Source organism: Anthonomus grandis, chromosome 1, assembly GCF_022605725.1.
Source record: "Anthonomus grandis grandis chromosome 1, icAntGran1.3, whole genome shotgun sequence".
NCBI lineage: Eukaryota > Metazoa > Arthropoda > Insecta > Coleoptera > Curculionidae > Anthonomus > Anthonomus grandis.
Window position 1 is genome coordinate 53,176,398 of NC_065546.1, and position 27,522 is coordinate 53,203,919.

A 27,522-nucleotide genomic window follows, 5' to 3' on the forward strand; every position below is an offset into this window, starting at 1 on the left:
AAAAAATAATTTATTAATAAAAAATTTTAAAAGAAAAACATTCAAATGGAGAATTAGTTCAGAACAAAGGTATATTTAGCTCAATTTTTTTTATTAATATGTTTATTTGGTGTATTTTATTTTAGTTCAGAAGGAAAAAACTTGTTCCTAAAGCTTGGCATTGTTAAAAACCATTTCATAAAAAAAATCTAGTTCCAGTTATTTTTTCATTAAAATATTTTTATCGGTCGTGATCCAGAACAAAATAAAAAAATATCGGGATTAATATTTGTCATTATTTTTTAGGAAGTAAAGAAGAGCAGACCAACTTAGCCATAACAATAAATGAGGCAAGTGGTGATATTATACCAAACAGATCTTAAGTTAACGATGTAATTCTTATAATTTGAACCCTGTTGTAGTTGCTGACGGTTTAATAATAAATAATGGTAGGTAGTTTTTTTTTATACGCTGATATGTGAATTGTTAAACATTTAAGGAATTAATACGAAAAGAGGAAGCAAGCCTGAAGAAGATTTCAATATTAGAAACTGTACCGTACTATCTTATACCAAGGAAAGATCCAACGATGATTCTCAGAATGTACCTCCTATGCTTATAACGGAAAAATTCGTTGCAAATCCTGATCCGAATGGACTGAATAATAATGGTAAAAAAGAACATAAAATTTGGTTGTTTTGTAGGCATATCAAAAAACATCAGGACTAATTTTTTTGTCATTTATTTTTAGAAACTAATGAAGAGCAGACCAACTTAGCTATTACAATAAATGGGGCAAGTGGTGGCATAGCTTCGATATCTAATAATAACGCACTGAATAATAATGGTAAAAAAATTTAAAACTTTTTATATTATGAGCTAATTTATTTTGATTTTAGATGAATCTCGTGAACCTGCAGGAAACAAAAAAAGAAAAAAAATCGTCATTGATTTTGAAGCCAGAAAAACTCTCAAGAGGGAAAAGATTGCTGAAAATCATAAGATTTTACCAGGTTGTGCTGATATTTGCAAAAAAAATGTTCATCTGCATTTGATCGACGTAGAAATTAATACGCAATTTTGGAAATTGTCCGATCACGAAAGAAAGTCGATTGTGTGTGTGAGTGAGCGATTGCAAACAAAACGAACCACTGGAGAAAAGCCAACAAAGCAAAATACTTTTAAATAATTTTCAAATGATAAATCTGATCAGAGGGTCGGAGTCTGTAAAACATTTTTTCTTACTACTCTTGGATATAAGAAAAGCAATGACAGAGTCCTTCACGATACTTTATCAAAAACACCAAGAGGGCAATTTATTCCACTGCTACATGGAAATAAAGGCAAAAAGCCAGCGAATAAAATTGATGACTGACATAAATACTCACATTGAATCCGAATTCACATTGATACCGAAGAGAACATGCACCACATGTTCGCTATCTTAGTAGTGATGTCAATATTACACTTATGTACAATGATTTCAAGAAAAAATTTCTAAAAAAATTTCCTAATGCAAAATTATCATACGAAACCTATCCACCGAAAAAAAGTGAAGGCAAAACGAATTTTATTTACAAAACTAGGGCACGAGAAGTGCGATCCTTGTAAAACGATCAAATGTTTCACGGCCATAACAAAGAAAATATAAACGAATCCTGCCAGACGTGTAAAAACTGGATTAACCATAAAACTGGTGTAAATGAATCACGTCAGTTATACAAAGAACACTCAGATAAAACATTTAACCAAGATACAATTTGTGTATCAGCAGATCTGCAAAAAGTAGTGATGTTGCCGCAAATGGACATGTTCAAATGCGTAATTTTTTTGCAAAGACTAATTGCGTACAACGAAACCTTTGTACCCGTTACAGGGAAATTTTCTTCTAAGAACAAACCGTATGCAGTTATATGGCACGAAACGATAAGCAAACGCAGTAAAGAAGATTTGATTAGCACTTTTTACTCCTTTATAAAGTCAAATAGAGACGCTAAAACAATTATAATTTGGTTGGACAATTGTGCTAGCCAAAACAAGAATTGGGCACTTTTAACATTTCTGGTGAGAATGATAAACTCCGACGAAATCTCAGCGACGACCATATGTTTCAATTATTTCGAACCTGGCCACACATTCATGTCGGCTGATAGTTTCCACCATCAGGTGGAATTGTCAATGAAGCGCAAACAAAAAATCTACGACTTTGATGATTTTGCGGATGCTGTTGGTAGTTGCTGCAACGGCAAGGTAGATGTTAAAAAAATGGATATCCAAGATTTCTTTCAATGGAAGGATTTCTTGTCTCGACAAAAACTAAATGATCACACACAAAAGCGACCTTATTTGTCCGACATTGTGCAAATTACTGCGGAACGTGGTAAATTTACATTAAAGTACAAAACTTCATTTTCAGGAGAAGACAAAGTACTAGATTTTTTGCAGAAAAAAATTATGAAAAAAAGTCAGTTGGTTAAAAATTTTGCCTGTCTTGATGCACCCCGCGGATTTCCTAACAATAAAAAAGAAAATGTGTTAAAAGTGCTAGATAAAATTATTCCAGAAAATCGAAAAATGTTTTGGCTAAGCTTGCCATCTCTTAGTGAACCTAATGAAGAAGATCCTTAGTTATTTTTAATAGAGTTATTAATTTACTGGTAAACATTTTAAATACCTGTTCGTAAGTTCACTTGAGTAATAAAAACAGTATTAATTTCAGTCATTGTTTTTTTATATGTATTATGCAATCCCTAGGAAAGCAAATATTTTACAACTTGCATTTTTTTTATATATACAAAAGAAATCAGAACATCAGATACCGCATATTGACTTTGCAAGTATGAATATTTTGTCTAATGGTTTCTTAGCGAATAAGCAGTGAGAAATATTTTTGCTTCCACATTACTATTTTTGTGTATTTTAAAACATATCTAAAATATATTTAAACCATTTCAGCAGTTTAGTCTATTTTCGAACACAAAAATAGCACATACTGCTTAATTACTAAGTAAACCTCAACAAGTTATTTAATAGTTCCTAAACGAATAAGCGGTAAGTGACTTCACAGCTTCTCTTATTTTAATTTTGTTAAATTTACTTATTAATAAATTTCTACAGGCTCAGTTAAAATGAAATCTACAGTTAAAAATATCAAAAAGAAAAAACAAAAAAGATTCAGGAAAAAAACTTTAAACCCTATTATCTCAATTTCGCTCGTTAAGCAAATGCCGCTTTTTTGGGTTGGACGGCAGTATAGAGAGAAGTGATTGAACTTGGGGAAGAATTCTGTTATAAACAATAGTTTCAAAAGTTTTGGAAAAATTGCAAAGTATGGAGATAGGTCGGTAGTTGTCGATTCTGTTTATAAATAAAACAAAACCTACATTTTTTGATGTGAATAAAACATTAACCTTGGCTCTTAGGCATAAGTTTCTAGTTTTAGTGGAACACCAGATATTCACAAGAAATCCCAAATCACACAGATAAGAGCACAACACAAAAATCTTAAAAGTGATACGTAAAATAAACTTGAAAATCGATAAATAGCACAATGACCAACTTAAGAAGCCGGCCGGTTCCACCTGTTTCTGTTTACAAACAAGGTATATTTATAACCATTTATCACTATTCTTATAGTATGTAACATACCGACACTGGCTGGGAGATGTTACTAAGACTTAGTAAGTTCTTAATAATAACTGCATTCACTTTCCTTCCCGAAATTTCACTTAAAAACTCAAATTTAAAAGAGGAATTCAAACGATCCCCATTAAGTCCCATGAGAACTGAAATGAAAATGGATCTCAAAACCATGTTGGCGATGTTATCATTTCGCGGCTTGAGTAAAGTCGGCTGTGCAAACGGCATATGCTGCGTTCTCGACTGCGTTGGGAGCAACCGATTGGACGGTAGTTCGCACACACAATTTATAAATTAATAACATACAATCTGTTGCACTTGATAGAAGGTTGCTCTTTTAGTTTCATCAATAATTTTCCTTTTTTTAGTTCCTCCTTAAAATCGGTGCCATGGAATATGATTATTTAATAAAGTTCCTAGCTCTAGGAGATTCGGGAGTTGGAAAAACAAGTTTCTTATACCAGTACACTGATAGTTCCTTTAATTCAAGATTCATATCAACAGTTGGTATTGATTTTCGTGAAAAACGTCTGGTAAGTTTTTCCAGTTCCACCTGTTTCAGTTATTTTTTATGATGGCTTAAAAAGCAGATAGTAAAATTTAAACTTCTCTAATCTCTTTAAGTTATTTATTACCTTGCTTCTGGAGTTTTTAACTGTTTTTAAAATATTATTAAGTAAAATTTTTGTAGATTAAGTGTTGCCGCAATGTATTTTTTGGGCAGAGATTTTAATGTTTCTTTATTTCCAACTAGAATTTAAATAATCTTTTTTCTCTCTATAGTTTTCGAAGCCTTTTATGTAGTTAGCCTTTTAGGTTTTTCTAGCACTTTAAATTTTAATAAATAGTTAATGGCAATTTTTCGTACATTGTTCGTCATGGTGGTAGGATTTTCTAGGTTTAATTTAAAAACTTTTACTTCAGTAATCTTTCAGAATTTAAAGCATGTCATGCCTAATGTTTTAACTGAATAAAAATTTGGATGACCATATTCATTTTCGTGATAGGGATCATTTGTTTTTTTGCTATACAAATCATTTTTGCATACTGACTAGGAAAGTAGATAGAACCAGATTTGAAACTTTTCTTTACAGTCTTTTCAATATTTGAAATGATCCAAATCTCCTTCACTCTGGCTATGCCTAATAATGATATTAGATAATTATTACAATTTGTAATATTGAATGATTAAATTATCTAGTATCATTTGGATTATTGCCTCAAACTTCAGCTTGACTTAAATAGGCTTGCTGGTTGGTGCACCGCTAATAATATGGTCTTGAATACCAGTAAATGTTGCATAGTTTTCTCTCGAGGCACAGGTCAGCTTAATCATATTTATACTATTAATGGCACTCCTCTGGGAGTGTTATCTAGTGTAAAAGACCTTGGTATAACTTTAGTCAAGTAAACCTACTTAATTTACTATAAATTAGCAAAAACATTGCCATCTTGTTTCCACATGTCTGAGAACACTTAAGTATGTGTCCTGATGTAGCTTAAATTATTGATCTTCCATCTATTGATCTAATTATTTGGGTAATATGTGTTTGAAGTTCATCAACGGTTTTTATTTTTTTATGCACATCATACTTTATGTAACCCCTAGTTTGGTGACCTAGCTGGCCAAAAAATCGGCCATTTGTCGCAATCCATTTATTATTAAACAGTCTATTAAGTAATATAATAATAATATAGTCTATTCTTATATCATTTAGTTCATGGGGATTTTGAAATTTGTTGTTGCCATCTCTCCAAGTTAACATTATTCAAATCATCTTCCAGTGGTCCAGATATGATGAGTTTAACATATGTATCTCCTTCCGGTCAAAGTGCCATCATAAAACACAGCTCCTATTTTATTTGTCTTCCTATTAAGCTATACCAGAAGTTTATACTAAATTGCTTTTGATTGTTTCTGTGCTCAGTAAGGAAAAAATTTTCTTAGGGTCTATAGTGTACATTTTGCAGTTCAATTTTACTAGTTTCAAAATATTATCATTTGCTTCTACACAACCGGATGCAAAAAGCAAGTCTTCTTTTATTATCGCTATGCAACTTTTCTTTCTTAATGAAGTGTTTCAGTGTCTTCAGGAAAATGCAATTAAAAAAAGTGTTTCTGAACCTTGTAGATTGAAATATTGGGATGAAACTTGATATTAGCTATAATTATTTACAAAAAACTTCAGTGTATCTTATAATAAAGGATAATTTTTTTTTAATTTGTGTATGTATTCTAATAAAACATGTTTTTTAGATATATCAAGCAAAAGGACGAAGTTACAGAGTTCACCTGCAGTTGTGGGACACCGCCGGCCAAGAAAGGTACATAAGTTGGATATATTTTAGTAAATGTAGGAAGTATATTTTAGTTATATGTCTTAGGTCTTGGTAGCTTTTTACTCATTTGATTCCTTTTTTTTTAAATCAATGGCACTTTATTGGCTTAAATAAGCATTTTTTGTTGCCACTTCATTCTATTTTCAAGAGTTTGGCACTATAAAATACTAGACTTCGCATTTATTATGTTTTTTATTTTATGTTTATTTATGTATTTAGATTTTTTACATTGGTTAATTTTAGAAAAAATTTTAAATATTAAAATAAAAAAAAAATTATAAAATTTTAATATTTTAAATTTATAACTTGCTAATTCACTGATTGATATTTTGAAATATTCACTTCAGACAGCGCATATAGTATTAGGTATTTATAGAGAATGTTCGTTCAAACTTTTCCTTCATTTTTTATGTTATATCATAATAAAATTTAAGAAAATAGTTTTTTACGTTACTTAAAACAATAACAAAGAAGATATGTTCCCTATGATTACCTATACAAAAAAAAGTATATGCCTAATTTTAACACTGTATATCAAACGGTAATTTTTTAGGATGTTTGACTTATTATTTTACATACAGGGTGTTTTATTATGAAAGAGACATATTTTAAACCCAGGCGTATGTTTTTTTTATTCACCTATAATTTCTGAACAACCTGGTTATTTTTTTTTCCATATTTACTGAACTTACTTATGGTGTCGTACCTGAAAGTTAACCAGTAGAAAAATCACTTGGATTATAATTTACCACTTCGTTAAGTTAAAAATGTGAATTTGAAATTTAGGTAGTTTTTAGTAAAAAAAATTACACAATTACATCGCGTCTCTATTTTATTATTGATTGATTATTGAAAAAGTAAAGTATAGCGATCAAAAAAGTAATAGAGATAAAAGTTAGGTTTAAAATCGTATTGACTATTTATAGTACACTCAAAGATATACCGTAGATCTTTTGACCCCCATAAAACCCTAATCATCTATAAACTCATAAAAAGATTCAACATTGTTATATTTGTATTGTATATACCCGGATTAGAAATTTAATACTTACCTGTATTTCAAAATATAGTAGCTACAACTAATGGCAAAAAATGTAAATATGCGTATATATTTATACCTGTGTTTAGTCCGAATCAAAATTTGTGATCTTAGGTCTGTAAGTATTATACCTACCTTTACGTCTGAAATTACCTACCTAGGGTCTAACATAAATAAGAAATTGAGTGTCACAATTTCAGTTCTAATTAAGTTCTTCGCAAGTTTAATGACTAACAATAAAATTGTTGTTGTGCAATTTTCAAATAGACCACCAAATAAGTATTTTAAGTAAGGTATTGTGTGTAAGTTGTTCAGAATTTGGTGAATAAAAAAATATTTTTGTTATAGTCTAAGTACTTCTTTAAAAAATGTATTTTTTAATAAATTTATTATTTTTTTATTTTTAATTAGATTTATTTTTGAATTAAAAATTTATAGAATATTACAGAATGCACACTATAGAAAACCGCATATTAGAGATATATGTTTTATGTAGGTTCCGCAGCCTTACCACAGCTTTTTATAGAGATGCAATGGGTTTCATATTGATCTTTGATTTGACCAATGAGCAATCGTTTCTGGAAATCCGTAACTGGATAAACCAGCTGAGGGTAGGCTAAAATGATTTGCTACTAAGACTTGCCAAGCTTGTTTTTGTATAATTATTTTTCAATTTTATTTTATTTTGCTATTTTATTTGCGCTTTCCAGTAATATACTTTTCAGTTTACTATATTGTATAATTGCTGTTTTTAGACCTAATAGGCTAATATAATAGCTTATTATGCAAAATAAACCTGAATAAATTACCGCATGACCTTTTAATAAGGGGCCTGAAGTAAATACATAAAATAATTATTATTTTGCCGAAAATTTAATTCTGATTATTTGAGGATTATGTTAATGCTATTTTCCCACAGATTTATTTGTAATTTATTAAAAGCGAAATCTCAGTAAACAATAACCGATGCTATACAAACAAATGTGGGTGGCAGGTCATTTTTCGATTTTCTAAAATTAAAATATATTTAAAAAATGGCAAGACCTAGTAATAAAATTAAATTTAATTAAAATATATATGGGTGGCATTTGGGACACATGATAACTCCAAAATTAATGTTGCTCAGTACAGACATTTTAAGTTGTGGGCTGGTTTTTTAAATCGCATATAATAAATAAATAAAACTAGTAATTATCATTAAATACTTGAATATATGAAGATTTAGATATAGTAAGCAAAATATGTGTACATAATTCTGTTTTTAATAAAATGGCACATATCATATTTGTATCAAACATATAAAATTAAAAATAATTCTATGGAAAAGCTTATTAACTAAAATCTTAATACTCTAATACACTGTTGGCTAAAACCTCAATTTTTGAAACCTTAATGTCAAATTTTAGAAATTGAAATTTATTAATTAAGAAAGACATCAAAATTTTCATCACTGTCGTTCACATATTGTGGTGTTTTGGTTGGAGTGTGCTTCAATGTTTTGTAAAATCCATGATAGATTGGGTCAATAAATGGCAGAAGGTCAAGAATATCTTGATATTTTAATATGTCTATATTTAAAGGCTCGTTATATGCTGGAGGTATTTCAATATTCGACATTGAACAAGATCTGCCTCTTCTTATAGCATGGTAAAAAATCGAAAATGTTCATCGGAATTTAATGTATATTTGAAGCCTATGTCATTATCCTTTTTGTAGTATAACCAGAATATGCTGTTTCACGCAAAGGATGATTTATCCTTGGCAATATTTCTTTTTATTAAATGTGTGGTTAAAAGTTTGGAAAATCCAAAAAAATCTGTCTGTCTCATAAATTTTACATAAAAATGAGAGCTAGACATTTTTATTTTTTGTTATAGACACCCAGTCTTGTGGAACTGAGATTATGGGATTGCGTTTTTTCACAAACCGTTCTATAGTGGCATGATCGGTATCACACTCTAAATAAGTATGCCCTGGAACTAGGAATTTGTGACGAATTTCTTTCAAGGTATTCTTGTCATCAAGTGCTTTTAAAAACATCATCGGTAATATGCTATTTCGATTTTGACCAGGGCACGTATCAGAATAGAGGATTAGAGTTTCCACATGGTCTGGTAAGTCCTTAATAAACTGAAACAAGCAAGATGCGATCTCATCGGCTCCTCGTTGTGCTACACCTTCGTGCCATATGTAACACGAAATTTTTTTTGTAGTAATATTGCGGATCGTCAGAATAAATGTCCATAACTTTCTTTTGTAGAAAGACACACTGGCAGTCAAGTTGGGTGTAGCCAAACACTTTTGTAAGTCAAATGCCGCTACTACAATCCTGCCTAAACTTTGCTTACTTTTTTCTTTATCACCTGTTTTTATTGCATAGTGAAAGGAAGCCTCGTCCTGATGTCGTTGACTCTCTGTTTTTAATTGGGTTTTTTCCTCCTCGTCGACAGAACATTTTAATTTTAGAGAAAATGCGTCACACGTTTTGCACGTATGGTTTCTTAAATTTAAGGTTTAAGGTTATGAAAACATTGCGAAAAACAGTTAGACTCAAAGGCTTTGTAGTTGTATTAGATCTTGTACTCTCGAATTTTTCTTTATAAAGCGTATACAATATCTTGAAGTTTAAGTGTTGTGCTAAATATCATTTTGTAGTATTATTTCTTGAGTAATGGCTCTCATAAGCCGGAAAAGTATTAATAAAATCTCTAGCAAATAAGATGTCCGCTTCTGATCGTTTATTGCCTAAAGGTAGCGTGCCTCTTTAATCGGACTTCAGGATTATAGAGGTAGGGGATATTTTCTTTTTTTTAATAGCATCATCTAAGAAACCTCTGGTTTCACCAAAAACGTTCAAAAAGCAAGTTTTGCAGATGTGACCATTAATGCCGTCTAACTTATAAAGTACTGTGATTTGTCTATCTTTTGCTGATTTATTACACCTTGTGGGGTTCTTTCGGTTTTATTGTAATTAAACTAGCTAAATACCTTTTCTGTATATCTCTACTTGGTAGGTTTCTGTAGTCAGTAAACATTTGCTTCATGTCAATATGGGCAGTTTTTAAATGGCATTTTGCTCGGCAGCCTTCAGAAACTGGTCTTGACGTTTTTGCTAGAATACTCTTACCTTTGGCAGTAACATACACCTCGCCTTTTTTTCTACTTTCAGAACGACTTTGTCGCAATTTTCTTTGCATTGAACCCTGCCCTTTTTTTCTCTTTCTAGTTGCATTTGTAATTAGCGATAAAGGGATGTCATCGTCTGACTCAATTTGGGTTTCTTCAGAAACATCAGCTTCATTGTCAGTCATCTGCTCTTTTTTTGATAGTTCCCATAATTCACTAGATCCAGAACTGAAATCAGTTGGTGACGATGGAAGATGTGGATTATTTTCAAGGCTTAGGCAAGTATCAGTCTGTTCCGGCTCTATAAAAGTGATCAGTTGTTTAAAAACCAATCAGGAGAACAATAGGGATGCCGCGAGACACGAGACACGAGATGTCTCGTCTCGTCTCGAAGCCATTTTATCTCGTCTCGAAAGTATTTTGTCTCGAATTTCGAGACGAGACGAGACGAGATAAAAATGTTCGAGACAAGGCGAGACGAGACGAGACGAGACGTCTCGATATATGTAAAATGCTTCCAGCAATAATTGGTAAAATTGTCATTAAAATCACGGAATAGGTTTTGATTATTTTTTTAATTCCCCATTATTATACAAATGGGCTTACGATTTGTGTAACAGGTGGTGTGTAGATTGGAAAAAAATCCTTAGAATTTAGGGGTATGTTTATTTAAATCTCTTGGACCAGTCACGTCTGTTTTTATTTTAGCTGCGCATTTTTTTTCAACTTAACGTTTTTATACAAGGTGTGTCATAAAACGGTGGGCTTTCTTATTTTAAACAAACACCATATATTATTATATTTTTTGAATTTACCAAAAATTTAAGAATATTACCTGCATTCACCGGACGGAACAGTTGCGTCACTGTTACAAAACTCTATCGAAACCCTCCGAAAAATGGTAAATAACTGCATTCATAACGTGTCGATTTGTCCCTAGAGTTTTGGTTTTGCAACATTTTGCAATTTGCTTTATAATTATTATTTAAAGAGGCTCCTATTTAATAATATATTCACATACATATTATGTTTTTTAATACCTATCTTTCGTCTCGAACAAACAAAATCGAATGATACTTTGTCATCTGTTAAAAAAGTCTATGAAAAATGTCGACGTCTACAGGTAATATGTTCGATACGATTATTGGAATTTTTGTCTTAAAATAAGTATTCCTATATAACCTTCTAAGCCATGCTTCAAAGGCTGGGTATACCCTTTATTTAATTATATAACTTATTCCATAATTACTTACTTAATTATGGAATAAAGTAAATATAATAAATTATAAATTTTAGAATAAAAAAATATTGAGCCAAACAAATATACAAATTTATGTTTAATATTTTAATAGATACATTATAGTTATTACATTGCACTCTTTATAAAGAAATAATATAAATTCTGAAACTTAAATATTAAAAATACGAGAACAAATTAAGTTTACGTTAAATAAATATATTTTATAAACAGCAACAACAAATAAATACATTTAAAAAACAATATAACATGACAAGTAAGATATAAGTATAAACTTAATTAGAATATACATTTAGTTCCAGTTTATCTATGTACGTAAAATGTTTAGATCAAATTGCTATTAATACCAAAAGGCATAAATAAATACCCAATAAAAAGCTAAGTTTCAGTAGTCAATATTTAGTTTATCTTTTAATCTACAAGTGTACCATGAATCTAAGCACAGCAATGAACGAGCCGATTCTACGTTGAGTCTATTCCGGTGTTTCGTAACAACCAAGCCAGCTTTTTTCATAACTTCTTGGGTAAAATATACTTGGTGAGTACTTGAAAATCTAGGGAAAAAAGGGTAATATGTTTATGGCTGCATATAATGACCAAATATTAAATATTGTTACTAATAGTTTTTTTTAATACTTAGTTCTGTGACAACCATAATATAACTTTTTCTTAACGAATAACAAATCAATATTAAATTTATTAAAAATAATATTATTTAATAATTTAATACCTACCTTTCTAATATTTTATTAATATTTTTCTGTTGTTAATAGGTATGTTGACAACTGTAGCTTAAATGCATATAAAATATTATTTTCAATATTCCGCTATTGCCACTTTTATAAAAACACTATGACTGTTTTATATTATTGCTTACTATAGATTATTGGAAAATGCGTTTTGCATGACTTTAATGGGGTGCTCATATAAATATTTTATTAAATCTTAAAAAAATCTTTCCCAACATGCCTACCTGCCCAATTAATTTAAAAATCGAATATGATTTTTTTTAACTTTCATACTTAACTACCTATAATATGTTTGTTTATTGGGGTCTATAAATTTTTTTTAAGTTTTATCCTGGGCTTTTACATAGGTATCAGAACTTTTCGAGACAAAACGAGACGAGACGAGACGAGACAAGATAAGGTCTTGTCTCGACGAGACATAAGCTTGTCTCGTCTCGTCTCGAAAAATATTTGTCTCGAACTTTCGAGACGAGACGAGGCAATTCTTAATCTCGTCTCGTCTCGTCTCGTGGCAACCCTAGGGAACAATAATACGCTGTCGTCTTGGCGACGACGAACGAGTATTAACGAGTCATTATGATAAGTACAAATACACTGGAAAAAACAATTGGTACATTTATGTTATATCCCACTTACATAGAAGAATTTACAAAACAACTAATTAAAACGGATTTTTTTTTTGGTAGAAATATGGTAAGTGGAACATAACACAAAATGATCTAAATAATTTTTATAATATTTGGTTTAAACATGATAACTACCACTTATCACAATTGTATCAAATTGTTTTACCTTAGTTTTATTTTAAAAACGATAATGATATGAAAAAAAATGATATGATATTTTAACATGATTATACCAAACAAATATTAAGCAAGTAGGACTTATCGATATTTTACCAAAGTATAACCGACTTACTATATATAACCGAGCATTACTAGTAATGCTGTACAGCATTACTAGTAATGCTGTACTTATCATGGTTGGATCAAATAAAAATTTATAAAAAATTATTTATATTAGTACTAAAACAGTAACTTAATAGTACTAATATAAAATTATTTATATTAGTACTATTAAGTTAACAAAAAAAACATTTTTTGCAGTTAACATAAATCTCCCAAATGCCACAGATATTAAGTTTCTTTTGCCCCTTAAGTCATAAATAAAATCGGGTTCATGTGAAACTATCACAGTATTTTGTAGAACAAATTGAAAATTTTTATAATTTTTAAATGGCAATGATCGCAGAAGTAATTTTTTTTGTTGTGTTTTTTTAAAATTAGTAGTTAATGTTCATTTCCATTTGTAACGTAATATTTCATGATACTGTTTATATACATATACGTGATAAGAAACTACCTACCTCTTAATTACTTTGTCTTAATAACTTAAACTTAATTTACAAAAACGGGTTTTAATCCCGCGTTTCGCAGCTAAACGTATCTTAATATTATGATCATCATTCTTCCATAAGCTCACTAATACTACATTACTAATAATGCGTACAGTTAAGTGCTCATTATTGAGCAGGTGTTAACACACGCGATATTGTAGCGTTTTTTAGGTTAGGACTACCTGGATATCGGATTCTCGTCTTGGTTTTTGATTGACGATGTTGGTGGTTCCAGAGACAACCAAAGAGACGTGCAACTAGATTGTTGTTGCTCTCTTTAATCTGTATATATTGTATTTCGTTGTCTCTCTCTTCCCTTATAAAAGGTGAGCTAAGGCGGCGCCACAGTACTAATCTTTCGCAATGCCAAATGTATTTAATTATCAGAGCAGTCAAGAGAAAACATTCTTTCATCTCCGTCTAAATGAATGCAAAAATACGGGATAGCTTGTGTCCAATTCTCTAGTATTTCTAAAATTATAATTAAGTACTGCAACAGTGCAATCCTTGCTCAACATGAACACGTGAATTTCAATATGGCTGAATAGTTGTTGTTGCTGATTAATTTTGTTTTGTTTTGCATCATTAGTTGAGATTTTGGACGAGTGCTTAAATTTTACGTATTTTATTACCTACCGGATTTAGGTGAACTTGGTTATGGTAGTTAGTAGTTGTAGTTTTTTGTCGGGTACAGATTTTAGTGTTTTGACTTGTGTTAGGAACAGAAATATGTTCATTAAGGTAATTGTTAAGGCTGTAGATAAAATAGGTATTCCATGGAGGTTCAAAAGGAAAAATTAAGAGATTTGCAATTAAAAAAATTAAAAAACTAACATAAATAGTCAAATGAATTTAATTTTTATAATAATTACAAAAATAACATTTGTTCGGACTATCTGTGCTGACTATTTGCTGCTATGTTAAATTTAGCTCTAATCTGTTTTATTCTTTTAATCAATTTTTATTGATTAAAAAAATACTGCATCATAAATAATGAAACATGTGTATATGTATTTTATACACATACAAATTTAACAGTATATTCATTATTATAGAATATTCTTTACTAATTAGTAGAAAAACAGTTTTACCACTTTACCAAATCAATTTCCTTTATTCTGGATACCTGTTTCGCTAACGATATTAGCATCTTCAGCAAAACATTAAACTTTTTTTTATTTTAAGTGTTACACCAAAGGATATATTTTTTGGAATATTATTATAGTACTGTGATAATTAAAATCTCTCTATATTTTAATTGTATTTGTGTATGTGCATGTTACTGTTACCGTCTTAAATTATACATTATGAAAATAATTAAGAAAATGCATGCACATATTATAGTTATACCATATACTGAAAATACAATACAAAACGTTTCAGAATTATATTTAGTTTATTTAGTTCTCCAATTTAAATGGTATTAAATTGCATTGTTTTAATTAAAGTCTGCCATCGTTCTGAGCAATTAAGAACATATCAATAACTTTTTATTTGTTTTAATTAAAATCAGCCGTTATGTCTCAGAAATCAGAACATCATAATTATGTTCTCAGACAGAACGGCTGATTTTAATTAAAATAAATCATTAAATGCTTAATAGGCGAGGTTTGAATTATGGCGGCAAACGCAATCTGCGCCATCTACGTCCACCTTTCACGAAGAGAGACAAAGATGGAAAATAATCGGATATTTTATTAGCGCGTCTCTTTGGTTGTCTCTGGTGGTTCTTAATAATGTAACATCTTTTTCCTCTGCTGGCTGACAAAGCTAGGCTTGAACTCCTCCGGACAGGATCTTCTTGCTACGGCTTGCTGAAGACAGGTCGTCGATCGTTTCTTCGTATTGACCTTCCTTAGTTTGACGGGAGTGGAACTAGTGCCTGCTCAGGGTTTTTTACATGACCTGCTTTGTCACGTTTCCAACACTCCAACTTTAAGTCCTGGCGCCTACGTCCTCCAACTGCCTCCCTAATCATGCGCTTGCCAGATACCTCAAAGTCGCTCCCTTCTGGAATCGCTTGTCGAACACAAGCCTGACCTTTGTTCGTGTTCTTGGCAGCTTCGAATTCCAGGGCCCATCTGCTAGATTAGACGAATGTGCATCGCAGAGTCCATTCAGTCTGTCAAATGTTCCATGATTCTTTCCGGGAGATTTGGATATTATTATCTGGATCTGGGATTCTTATTCTTCTGGGGACATTCTTTGCAGGATGCAAGCTGCATTTTCTTTTAAGGCCAATGTAACGGTAGTGGGCTTTTTCCTGAATGATCGCCTTTGCGGTAGCGTCAAAAAAGACTCAAGAAAAAAATTGACTTTGACGAAATCAAACTTTTCAACCTGAAGCTGATCAATATTTCAGGATGTAGATTGTCAAATTGAGGCGGTTTGGAGCGCATCAGCCCAACAGATTCCCTATTGACACAAACTTCGTTCTTGTGGTACTCTGTCTACAGGGCAGCTCATCGATAGTGCTGACGTCTAATGTTGCATTTTATTTTGAACTTCCTGGACTGTGTCCTTCACCGATAAGAGAATCCGCTTTTCTAGTGAAGAAGATTTTTCCAGAATTTCTTTTTTTAATTCCCTTTTCTCCAAAATTCTTCATTCTTTCCTTTTTTAAACCCTCTTCCATCTTTGCAGAATTTTCGTGAATATCATTTTTCAAATCTTGCAATATTGGATTTTGCACCATCCTTTAACTTTTAAATCCACCAGCTTTAACATTTTCACACACTTAAGTCCGATTTACTTTTAGCCCACTGTTATTTATTTTTCACGTATGTCAAATTCACTGAAGTCCAATTCCTATCCCACACCTGACACCAATGTAGCGTTTTACCCGTCCGCTAGGTGTGTGTCTACTTACTACGACTACTAGAGATCTTTATTTCATTGTATTTATTTACAACTATTTAAATTTCGCGCCAATATTTCGAAATCTAACTTATTTAACTTACTACTATGGGCCATACGGCTCCTTGTATACTCGGCTAAACGCTGTTACGGACGATTCTCGCCAACCGTCTATATGTCGTACGGAATGACGCTGGTTTCTCGGTGGTTACAATATCGTTACAATCTTTTCCACCTGATTTTATTTAATTCAAAGTATCCTAAATTGGTTATGAATGAACGACGAACGTTTCCAGTGGTTGCTTAACTTGAATTAAACCGTACCAAGAAAAATATGGTAATTCGACAAGCAATAGATGACGTTTAGTGCAATTATTTCACCACAGACAGTAAGCAAAATTATTTCAGAAACTACGAAATAAATACGTATACCTGGTATTATATAAAGTCTAAACATTTTAAAATAATAAAAAATAAATTACGAATAATTTTAAATTAATTATCTAATTCCTATATGTGTCAGAAAACGAATGGAAAACAAAAGCAGTTAACAAAGATCAGAACCCTTTGGACACCTTTATTTTAAGAAAGCTTTAATCTTAAAATAAGTTAAAGCGCTTCGTCTTCGTTCTTATATGATATGTAGGGACATTTACAATGAACAATTTACTTGATACTATTGTTTCTGTTTCATTAGGTTATTCTCAGTGAGGTTGTAATTAATTGTGAAGGTCTATTATATAATTATCAAGGTATTTAGTTAACTATGACGAGCATATCTTACACATTGACAACGCCAATAATATTGCAATTTCGAGCATCCGTATTAATGCTTATTAAATATTTCCGAAGTTGATTATATGAGTATAGTAACGTTAACACTTTTTAGATTCATGCTTACTGTGATACACCAGATATAGTATTATGCGGAAATAAAGCGGATTTAGAAGATCGTAGAGTCGTGTCCGAATGGAAGGCTAGAGAATTTGCTGAACTAAATGGGTGAGTAAATTTACCCAATTATATTCACGATAAAAGGAACAAATATATTTAACATTGGAGTATTTTTTTATTTTTCGGATACCTCAAATAGCATTGCCACCTTGCACGTTTTTTCTAATATTAATTTGTTATAGTAACGGTACTTCAATTAGAAGCCATAGCGTTAGCATTAATTTTTTTAAATGCATCATAACATTTTACAATTCTACAATATATATTGTGAATACTTTTTGTGTAGCTTGCCATATGCCTAATCATCGGTTTGTCAAATTTGACGTAATAGACTAATGAAACATACGACATTAAAAGTCCCTCGACTAGTATAATAATTATCTTGTCGAATTCGTTGCTTTAATTCATCGACATTATTTGGTCTATTCACATACATTTTGGACTAACCCAAATTGGCCCGTTAAAAAAAATCTGATGGGGTTATATCCGGTGATCTTGATGGCCACTCAATTGGCCCTCTTCGTCCTATCCATCCGTTAGGAAAAGTTACATCAGGAAATTATTGAAAGGCGATGCCAAAGTGAGGAGGTCACGTCTTGTTAAAGTCATGCATTAAATAGATTACAGGCTTCTTGTCGTGTACGCACCCGGTCTCCAAAGCCAATCATCATGAGTATTTCAATTCTTTCTTTTTTAGATAAATGCATTTTATTGGAAAATGATGGGTAAAATGACAACGAATATGAGCATTACACTTACAATTGCATGACAAACCGTATCAAGTAGGTAGAAGTCAAATTGAAAACTGTTCGAAAATAATAAGGTCTACTTACTTTCTACGCAATCACATAAAAAAATAATGTTGGCGTCATAGTTTCTATTTGAGACACTCTGTAATCAAAATTTTCATTGCAAAGGACGAATTCAATCAAATAAACAACAAATCAAACATTGCAAATAATGTTTAATTTGTTGTCCAAAATATTTAGAATATATCATAGAATTGTAAAACATCACAATATACAGGGTATTCTATTTAAAAAAATTAATGTCGACGCCATAGTTTCTGCCCGAGGCACCCTGTATATAATTTTTTTGTTTCAAAAAACGGCCAATGACAAACTAATCGATATGAATTTCAAATCAATTTGTTCCTTTTATCGTTAACGCCCTACATATATATCGATGAATGTAAGTATATTAATAAGATACTTCATTTTCTTTTAAGGCTTCCTTATTTAGAAACGTCTGCAGCAACTGGTCAAAACGTGTCGAGGTCCATCGAAACTCTCCTGGAACGAGTGATGATTAGAATGGAAACTGCAGTTGATTCCGCAATGTTACCTACACATAGAGATAATTTTAGGAATCCCTTACGAGTTGGCTTAAATACCAATTATTCGGCTCAAAAGTGTTCTTGTTGATATAAAGATATTTTATATTATTTTCAATGTGGTATTGTTATGCTGACCTTAATTTAGTATAACACTTTAAAGGACTGTCATTATTTTTAAATAAAAGCTACTGATACCATAATATTTTAAGTATATAAATACTTTAGTAATCAATATAAACTTATGTTAATATATGAAAATGATAATATAATGAAGTCATTATTGCCTAACACGTAGGTAGTAAGACAAGCAATCGAATACAAATAAAAAATAATGTTAAAGTAGATGGGGGAGTTGCACGCATCCAGATCCGATGCCGATTTCTTGCCTCTAGAGCGTCTTTGATGCTATTTTACTGCAGTCTTCAATAGTATTAGCAGGTGGTGACAAGTTATACATATAATTAGGCAATGAAACCGGAACAAATTGTAAATTCTGTATTCCATAGACCACCTATTTCGAATCCAACCCACAAACATTATAAAAATCGATAGGTTCTAGATAAATTATGGAATGAGGTGGCAAAAGAATGTAACTTGACAGGTAAGTTATTAGTTTCAAATGCAGGGCAAGTAAGAACCAGGTAGATGCCCTTGTAAATATCGAACAACAGAAATTACCTTACTTGAAGATAAAGACAACTGAGTCAAAGAAACAAAGAAACTGAATATGATCATTTTTTTAAAAGCCATTTGCCTTATATAAAGAAAATTCCAGAAAGTAGTATCTTAACTTTCCGTAATGAAGTTTAAGGATTAGTGCAACATTATGCTTTTCCATATCCAAGCCGCCAGTTACAAGGTCTGAACTATAACCGTTGATTGAATATTTGGGAAGATACGCAACCTTATGAGCTAAAACGTGACCGCAAATATGCGTGAAAAATAGATGGCGATTCTCTCCAGTATGCGCGAAAATAATTTCGTCCGTCGCTTCTCATTAGTAATCGGCCGATCATCCGAGTCGCGTGGGAGAGTTTTTGCACAGCTTCGTGTTTGCCGTATTGCAATTTGGTAGTTGTTAAAAATTTTTCTTGGATATCATAATCACAAATAGATAGATATATGTAAATGTGTTTAGTTTGTGAGACGATGGCTTCTTTAGGCAAAATTAATCAGTGTGCGTATATTAATTAAGACTTTGATTTATAACAACCTAATATGGGAATCTCAAAATCTTATTAGAAAATCTTTAAAAAAATCTAATTATAAACCTCACAGAAAATTATCTATTTTATCTACAAAAATCAATCCGAACTCTTAAAAATACTGTCTCTTCATGTCTATGAGAGCCATTTTCTCTTTTTCTTTTTTTTACTTTAAGAAAATTTTAAATCAATATATTATGTTTATGGTCTTTAGTGTTTTAAGTATTTTCAATAATTGTTTTCATGATGAAATTCATTCATGAAAAAGATAAAAATAAAGCCTAAAAAGCCTTTAAAGTTATTGAGAAACTGGTTATAGTACGAATGATAGCTTTCCAAATTAAAAAAAATAACATATTAAATGAATGTCGAGTAATGTTTTCATTCCTGGAGAGATTATATTTGAGCTTGAAGAAGGTCACTTTGCTGCAGCGGTATTCTGCGACTTCTCTAAACACTTTGACTGTGTCAACCATGGAATATTGCTCGGTAAGCTTTCTAGATATGGGTTTAGGGGAGTTGCTCTAGAATGGTTAAAATTTTGTTTTGTTAGACAGAAAAAAGTTTGTTTGGCCAAATGGCAGTTTGTCTGAACTTTGTGTAGTAAGCAGGGTTCGTTTCTCGGTCCTATTTTATTTCTATTGTATATAAATGTCCTGGGGTCGCTCCAGATAAGAGGATTCTTCACTATTTTTGCAGATGACACCACTATCTTATGGACAATAATAAAAGCACATTAACCTAGAACAATTTCTAAAGATTTATTAATGATTAAACAGTGGTTTGATGCTAATTTGATGTCTTTAAACATAGATAAGACTAAATTGTTAAGTTTTTATGCTCAGAGCAGTTCATGATTCACAACAAAGAATTGGAAGTGAATAATTTTAACAGATTTCTTGGAATTGTTATCGATCATAAACCTAAGTTTTATGGAGATATGTCAGGAGGCAAAAACTGGCCAGACGATGTTATGCTGTTAGAATGGTTTTAAATGAACTGAGATTGATATTTTTTTTTGTCGAAAGTTGGAACTTACTTTCATACAAAAATACCTACAGTATGGAATAACATTTTGGAGTTGCATTAGTAAACGGCTTTTTGACTCAATATTTGTTTTTAAAAAACAAGCCATTAAATATATGTGTCATAAATCTCCACAGGACATGCAGACCCCTATTTAAAGATACTTTCCTTGTGTTGCTTGTTTATTGTTGAGTCTGCTTGACTAATATACAAAAAATATAAATTGTATCTTCAAAATAATGGCTCCTTAAAACATTATAATATCAGAAAAAAATACAATATTCCAATGCCCATCCCGAAAAGTGAACTAAGAATTCTCTTATTTACTTGAGCATAAAAATTTTTAATCATTTTCCAAATGTCATAAAAGTCTCCTCGCTTTAAAAAGTCCTTAACGAAACTTCTTAAAAGCAAATATTTTTATAGCATTAGAATTTTTTGAAGATAGTTAGGAATAGGCCAATAGTATATAATTAGTTTTTAGTAAAGATGTAAAGGTTAGAATTTGTGATGTTACTCTAACTATTGCTAGTCGTCTTGCTTTGAAATTGAAAATACATTTTGTGTTTATACTAGTATGTTGAACCCACTATTGTGTATTGTTTTTAAATTATGTGTTAGTAATATGTCGATTAATGTGCCTATTTTATATCATAAAAGTACCATGTCAACAAGTAGGTACCATGTATTTATGAATAAAGTATGTTTTGAATTTTTTGAAATTCGAAATTGTATTTAAAAGAGAAAGAGGTATATAATATTTAATAGGGATGATTCCAACTACTAGCTAGAAATTACCTCGTTGATAAAGTAATTAAAAGGGTTATTCAAAACTGCAAGTGGCCAACATGGCGTCGACAAGAAGAAACAAAGTTGATTATGACTCTCTAAAGAAGGAACGTCGTATTTAAAAGTTAAAGATGTTAACTTGTAAATGAGAGAAAGTGTTTACAACAATGTATAAATGATATTATTTTATATTTTCAAATAACGCTAGAAAAAAATAAAAAAACCATTTTGCCAAATTTCACCTTTTTCCTGAATATTAGGAAGTATTTGGCATTTTTCCAATTTTTAGATTGCATTTATTCAATCATTGCATTTATATTGCGCAACTTTCGCCTAATTAAACCATTTACTGCTCATCCTTATTTTGGACATCCTGTATAATCGCGATGAGACCCTTCATACTGTTAAATAAAATATTTGTTTTTTTTCTTATTAACTTTTTCTAGTTTTAAGAATTAGTAATTAAGTGTTTGCCTGTATTGCAAATTAAAATGTGGCCTATTTTTTATATTTTATAGTGTTGTTACACCCTTATTCAAAACCTTTTAAATTTTGCGATTTTATTTTTATATTAATTTCAGTTAAAGGTATCTATTTTTCAATATTTTTGTCCAAAAAAAGTGTACTTCACAGATCTCACTACCCTACACAGTTTTTGAGATATTGGCTGGTTTCACAAACCCGTATTGTCAAAAATCACATTACAGGCTACTTTTTGCAATAAATTATTCACTCTAAAAAACTATAGTATCGTATATAGATATTAAATCTTTAATTATTTAATTTACTCTTTATATTTACGTGACACCTACCTATATCATCACCTTTATTTAATATTTTTGTTAATTTTCTAATTAATAAATAAAAGCTTATTGAATTTTTCTTTTGTTTTTATTTATTTATTTTTGTCTCAAAAAAGGATTTTGGTAAGTAATTTATTATTTGTTAATAAAATTTAAGTTGTAAGAGATAGCACCTTCCAATACATTACTTGACCACCATATTTATCTAGTTATTTATGCGAGATCACAGCGCATTTAAATATCGGCAATAACAAAATAAATAAAAGCGCTGTTATCATCATCGCCCTTGTCTTAAAAAAATAACAAAACGGCCGGGCGCCCAAAGATTCCCGCGTCGTTAAACTGCAAATGGTCAATATAGCGCCGACAAAGAAAAACAAAGTTGATGATGGCTCTTTAAAGACAGAACGTCGTATTTTAAATTTAAAGGTGTCATCGTATAGGCGAGAAAAAGTGGTCACAATAATTTATTCATTTAATAAATACTTTTGTCATATATTTTGAAATAACGCCAGAAAAAAAATAAAATGATTTTGCCAAATTTCAGTTTTTTGCAAAATTTAGGAAGTATTTAGATTTTATTATAAAAGGACACTATATTGCTCAACTTTCCTCTAATTGACCACCTCTATTGACGTCCTGTATAACCGTGATGCGGGGTCTTTAAACAAAATGTTTTTTTTTGTTACTAGGTATCTTTTTATAGTTTTAAGTATAGTTGTAACAACTGGTAATTGAGAATTTTCCTGTGTCGCTTAAAACTTAAAATGTGGCCTATTTTCTATTTCTATTAACATCCTCACTCACAACCCCTTACTTTACAGATCTCACTAGGCTGCACAATTTTTCAGATATTGAATCACATGACAAAATGGGTTACTTTTTACAAAAAATTATTGATCAAGAAGTTATATTACCATCGGTATTAAGTCTTATGAATTATTTAAATTATTCTTTATAATATTTACGTGAAACCTACTTATATCTTAAAATTTGTTCTACATATTTTTTGTATATTAGTTTTTAGTTAATTAAGTGCAACGGGCTTTTTATTTAAAAACTTGACCCTCTTGAACACAAAATGAAGGAAACATAATAATTGTTGGAATTATAACTTGTATTAAACTTTTTTGGTAATTTTGTAAAAATAGCTTTTTATATATATTTTTGTATTAATTTTTGTCTCAGAAACATATTTTGGTAAGTAATTATTTGTTTATAAAATTTAACTTTTAAGAAATTTCAATATGCCTCCACCCTTAAGTATATCACTTATCACTTGACCACCACATAAATGACACCGTGCTGTATGTTAAAAAAAAATAATAAAAACATAGTTGGCAGCATCATCCCATATCTTAAAAAAATATCCAACACGGCCGCGTAACCGGAGATTCCATCGTCGTTGAAAACCTGACTCAAAGAAGCCAAAAGCCAGGTCCACGCAGCTAAAATAAATCGTTCCTAGATTTGACGCTTTGCGGCAGCACCACACGGTGCACGAAACTGAACGGCAATCCGATAGTCGACCGGGTACACTTTTTAACACAGGATTGCGTATCTTCCCAAATATTCAATCAACGCTATAACAATCAAACCAATCCTGACCGAGGTACCAATGATCTTCAGTATCCCACTTCTGGAAGTGAATTAATATTAAGTTTACAGTGACCTTTTTTACTTTCAGGTTTACAGTATATTTTTTCAACAGAATAAAATCTTTTTTAATTTGCATTTTATTTTAGAAAAAAGTCTGACTTAACTTAGCGTCACAACAAGTTTCTCTTCTGTGTCAGGTCGACGCACAAAATTCGTCCATGTCGACTTAATATGATGTGAAATTGTAGCTAGAATACAGTTAAATGTAGTAATATCCATTCTAAGACATTCAAAAAAGCGTCTAGGATGTTTTTTCAGTTCTGGAAATAGAGTATAGTACTGTCCCAACAGGTTTCTTCTACTGTTTTCTGGATGGACACTATATTCTCTGTAGCTCGACGACACTTATAGCTCGTAACAAGTAGAATACGCAAAGCTGCACCACCAAAAAGAATTTCACCCTCACTATCTGAGCTTATATTGCTTACTGATTGAATGTTTGAATTCAAAATTAAATCGCCTTTTGACGCGTAGCTCGAAGCTTCGCTATGTTTTTACCCTTAGTCTGAGAAGTATTGTCAGTTTGCTTGTCTGAAAAAGTATCTTCAACTAAGGCTCATCCGGCGGATGCACGATCTGAATTAAGGCGTGATCTTATGGATTCTGGGCCATATGTTTAGAAATCATCCACATATCAGGAATCGTATTAGTTTTAAAGGTAGATATAAATCAGTACCTCCAAACTGCGAGACAATATTGGATTGTGAGGCTTTCCGTCAAATTGAACTAAATATACATATTTGACTCTTTGTGTTTGGAATTAACTGGTAATACTCAGTAAGTAAAGCTTCTATCGAATGTTTTTACAAGTTTTAATAAAATTTGTTAAAACAATTTCGACATGGGGTACCTTTGACACTGTCGAACTTGCTTCGGATAGTATAATTAAAGATTTTAATTGCAATAGTCCTGTGGTTGGAGACCTTTGGTGTGATGCTCAAATTACGAGACAATTTTACCACTAATCAAAACTCTATTGTATTGCTACCTATTATTTTGTCGAGAGTATTAATAAAGAGTTTTGGTTTGTGGTAAAACTGCCTCGTAATTTAATCTTAGTGCAATTGCCAAAAAATATGGCATTCCTAGAAATACGATTCGCTATTGGTTGCAGAAACAAGACATTCCAGCAAAACATATCAAGGGCTGATTCAAGCCAGTGCTTAATGAACAACAAAGACAAGAGTTAGGAAATCATATTGTAAGTTTACAAAAAATGTTTTATGGTGTTTCTTCTTAAAAGTCTACGTAAAATTATCCATTTCCACCGTCGAGGATTTTTAATTTAGATGAAACTGGACCACAGAATAAACGATCTCGACTGGACTTTCTATTGTGTAAAATCCTAAAAGGGTTAATGCAGAAAAAGGCGTCAAACAAATTGGCCGAATTACCTCTGCAGAAAGAGGATGGTGACTTGTTCCTTAAATTCCTAAATTATTTTGTTTTTCCATCTAAAGAAACTGTGTGTTTTGCCATCCAAAGAAACCCCGGTTTTACTGCTATTGGATGGACACGTAAGTCACAAAAGGTCAGATCACAAAAAGTCAATTATTACAGGAGTAATGGCATTAATTACAGCCCCTTGGTATAGGAATTTTTGGACTAGTGCTACCTTTCATCGGAGATGGATAAATTAATGACTAATCATCCGCGGAAAGAATTACCGATTATTCCATAGAACCTTTAATAAAGGAAGCCTTTCTAAAAAGTTTTATCCAATTAATATTTTAAGAGGTTTTGAAAAATCAGGCATTTATCCCTTCAATGAAAATGTATATGGCGATCACGAGTTTTTGGTCATTTCCGCTGTACTTTGTCAACCCACCCCAGCTGATTCATGCGTTGATATTACTAAAAATAAACCAGTGTAAGAAAAAGGTGGTAACGTATCAATTGCACTTGTCACAGAAGTCTCTAGCAATCAAAATAAAGATGCTGCATACCCGATAAATCATAATGTAATAGAAATAGATCCCTATTTAAATCGACAGCCTGGAACTTCAAAGACCACAGACCATTTTAAACTTAGAGGAAAAGAAAATAGAAAAGTGACATTTGCCGAATTGTCTCCTCAGGCAAAACCCAAAAATGTTGACCCAATAAAAACTAAAAGGAAACAGGAAAAATCAGAAGAATTCACGTCTTCTCCTTATAAATCCGACCTTGAAATTAAACTTGCTATCTAGAAAGAAAAAAAACACGCAACAGGCCGAAAGAAAAAAGACAAATATCTCAAAACAGTCAAGAGGATGCAAGTGATACCTGTATTTATTGTTGTGAAAAATATGGACTAATAGAAGATAACTGGATTCAATATGAATGCCTTCTCTGGGGCCATGAGGATTGCACAGATTTTGAACAAAAAAACAGGCATTTTTTGTTGCGATTTATGCAGAATTTTTTTTTCCATAACAATTGCATTGTCTAATGTCTAACTATGTTTAAATAAAAATGATTTTTTTTTGTGCACCACTAAATTATTTTTAAAAGCCCATAAACCTTAACATGTCGAAGTTGCCCCACTTTCCCCTAAGTGAAACATCCTTTTCAAACTTTCAGTAAAATGTTGATTAGCATGCAGTAAGTGATGGTAAAAATGAATGGCGGCGATTTTATATGCAATAAATTAAATTCCCAATTCGTAAAGCGAAATTCGAAATTTAAAAATATTATCTAAAATATAATAATCTATTATAGGTTGGTACTAATGGTACTTACCGACTTTCCAAAAGTCTTTTTATTTTCTAAATTTGCTACTTTACACCATTTCATGATGTTTTTAAACTTTAATTTAAATATCATATTTCACATTCTATCATTTTACTCATATAAAACGTTAATTGAGCTTTTTTATTGTATAACTCTAATATGGGGTTTTGTACCACAAATAAGGGACAATTTTCCTGTTATTGATTATATGTATAGATATGAGATTTGAGTAAAATAACAAAAAAACACTATTTTAAATAATAATGTACTCAATAATTTCACTCAAAATATTAACGACAGGGCTGATTTTTTACAGTGTATGTATGTATGTAGGTACATATTACAAAAGTGCTGTTATCGAATAGGATATGCCGACATCGCCATCGTGCCTCTTGATGATTAATTTTGTTTTTGTACATTAGATAAAGTCTACACGTTGTAAAGCAGTTTTAGGCATCCATTAAAACTTTTTGTACTTACTGTGTAGCGCATTTTACTAGTGGTACTTGAATGAGCTCTTTAACAGAAAGTTTTTTCTAGAGAAGCTTAATAGAAGTTCTGATAAATATAAATGTTTTAATTTCATATTTCACACATTTTGTATACACTTTTATTAGCGGTCATCCTGATTATTAATTAAGAGGAAATATTTTAGT

At 31.1% G+C, this 27,522-nt stretch overlaps 2 protein-coding genes across 4 annotated transcripts in view; both read left to right on the forward strand.

Moving 5' to 3' along the window:
- Positions 1 to 18,941, forward strand: part of LOC126733704 (ras-related protein Rab-27A) — a 39,124-nt gene extending 20,183 nt beyond the window's left edge. For 2 of the 3 annotated variants that reach the window (XR_007659832.1, XR_007659835.1), the window contains exons 2-4: positions 5,876 to 5,943; positions 17,272 to 17,384; positions 18,565 to 18,598. Coding sequence is in view for 1 of the 3 variants with exons in the window: in XM_050437092.1 (XP_050293049.1) it covers positions 4,008 to 4,151; positions 5,876 to 5,943; positions 7,494 to 7,608; positions 17,272 to 17,384; positions 18,565 to 18,760 (636 nt within the window). In the remaining 2 variants the exon portion in view is untranslated. Of the gene's footprint in view, positions 1 to 3,895; positions 4,152 to 5,875; positions 5,944 to 7,493; positions 7,609 to 17,271; positions 17,385 to 18,564 lie in introns of those variants that run through there. The other variant, XM_050437092.1, reaches the window with a different exon arrangement.
- On the forward strand, positions 512 to 2,697 carry LOC126733740 (uncharacterized). The gene is made up of 3 exons (XM_050437131.1): positions 512 to 649; positions 731 to 826; positions 879 to 2,697. The coding sequence occupies exon 3, from the start codon at positions 1,600 to 1,602 to the stop codon at positions 2,605 to 2,607; it is 1,008 nt and encodes a 335-aa protein (XP_050293088.1). The 5' UTR covers positions 512 to 649; positions 731 to 826; positions 879 to 1,599; the 3' UTR covers positions 2,608 to 2,697.
- Positions 18,942 to 27,522: the final 8,581 nt, after the last annotated feature.

Bases quoted from the DNA above. Each gene is read 5' to 3' on its own strand.
- LOC126733740 (XM_050437131.1), top strand. From the start codon at position 1,600: ATGTTTCACGGCCATAACAAAGAAAATATAAACGAATCCTGCCAGACG.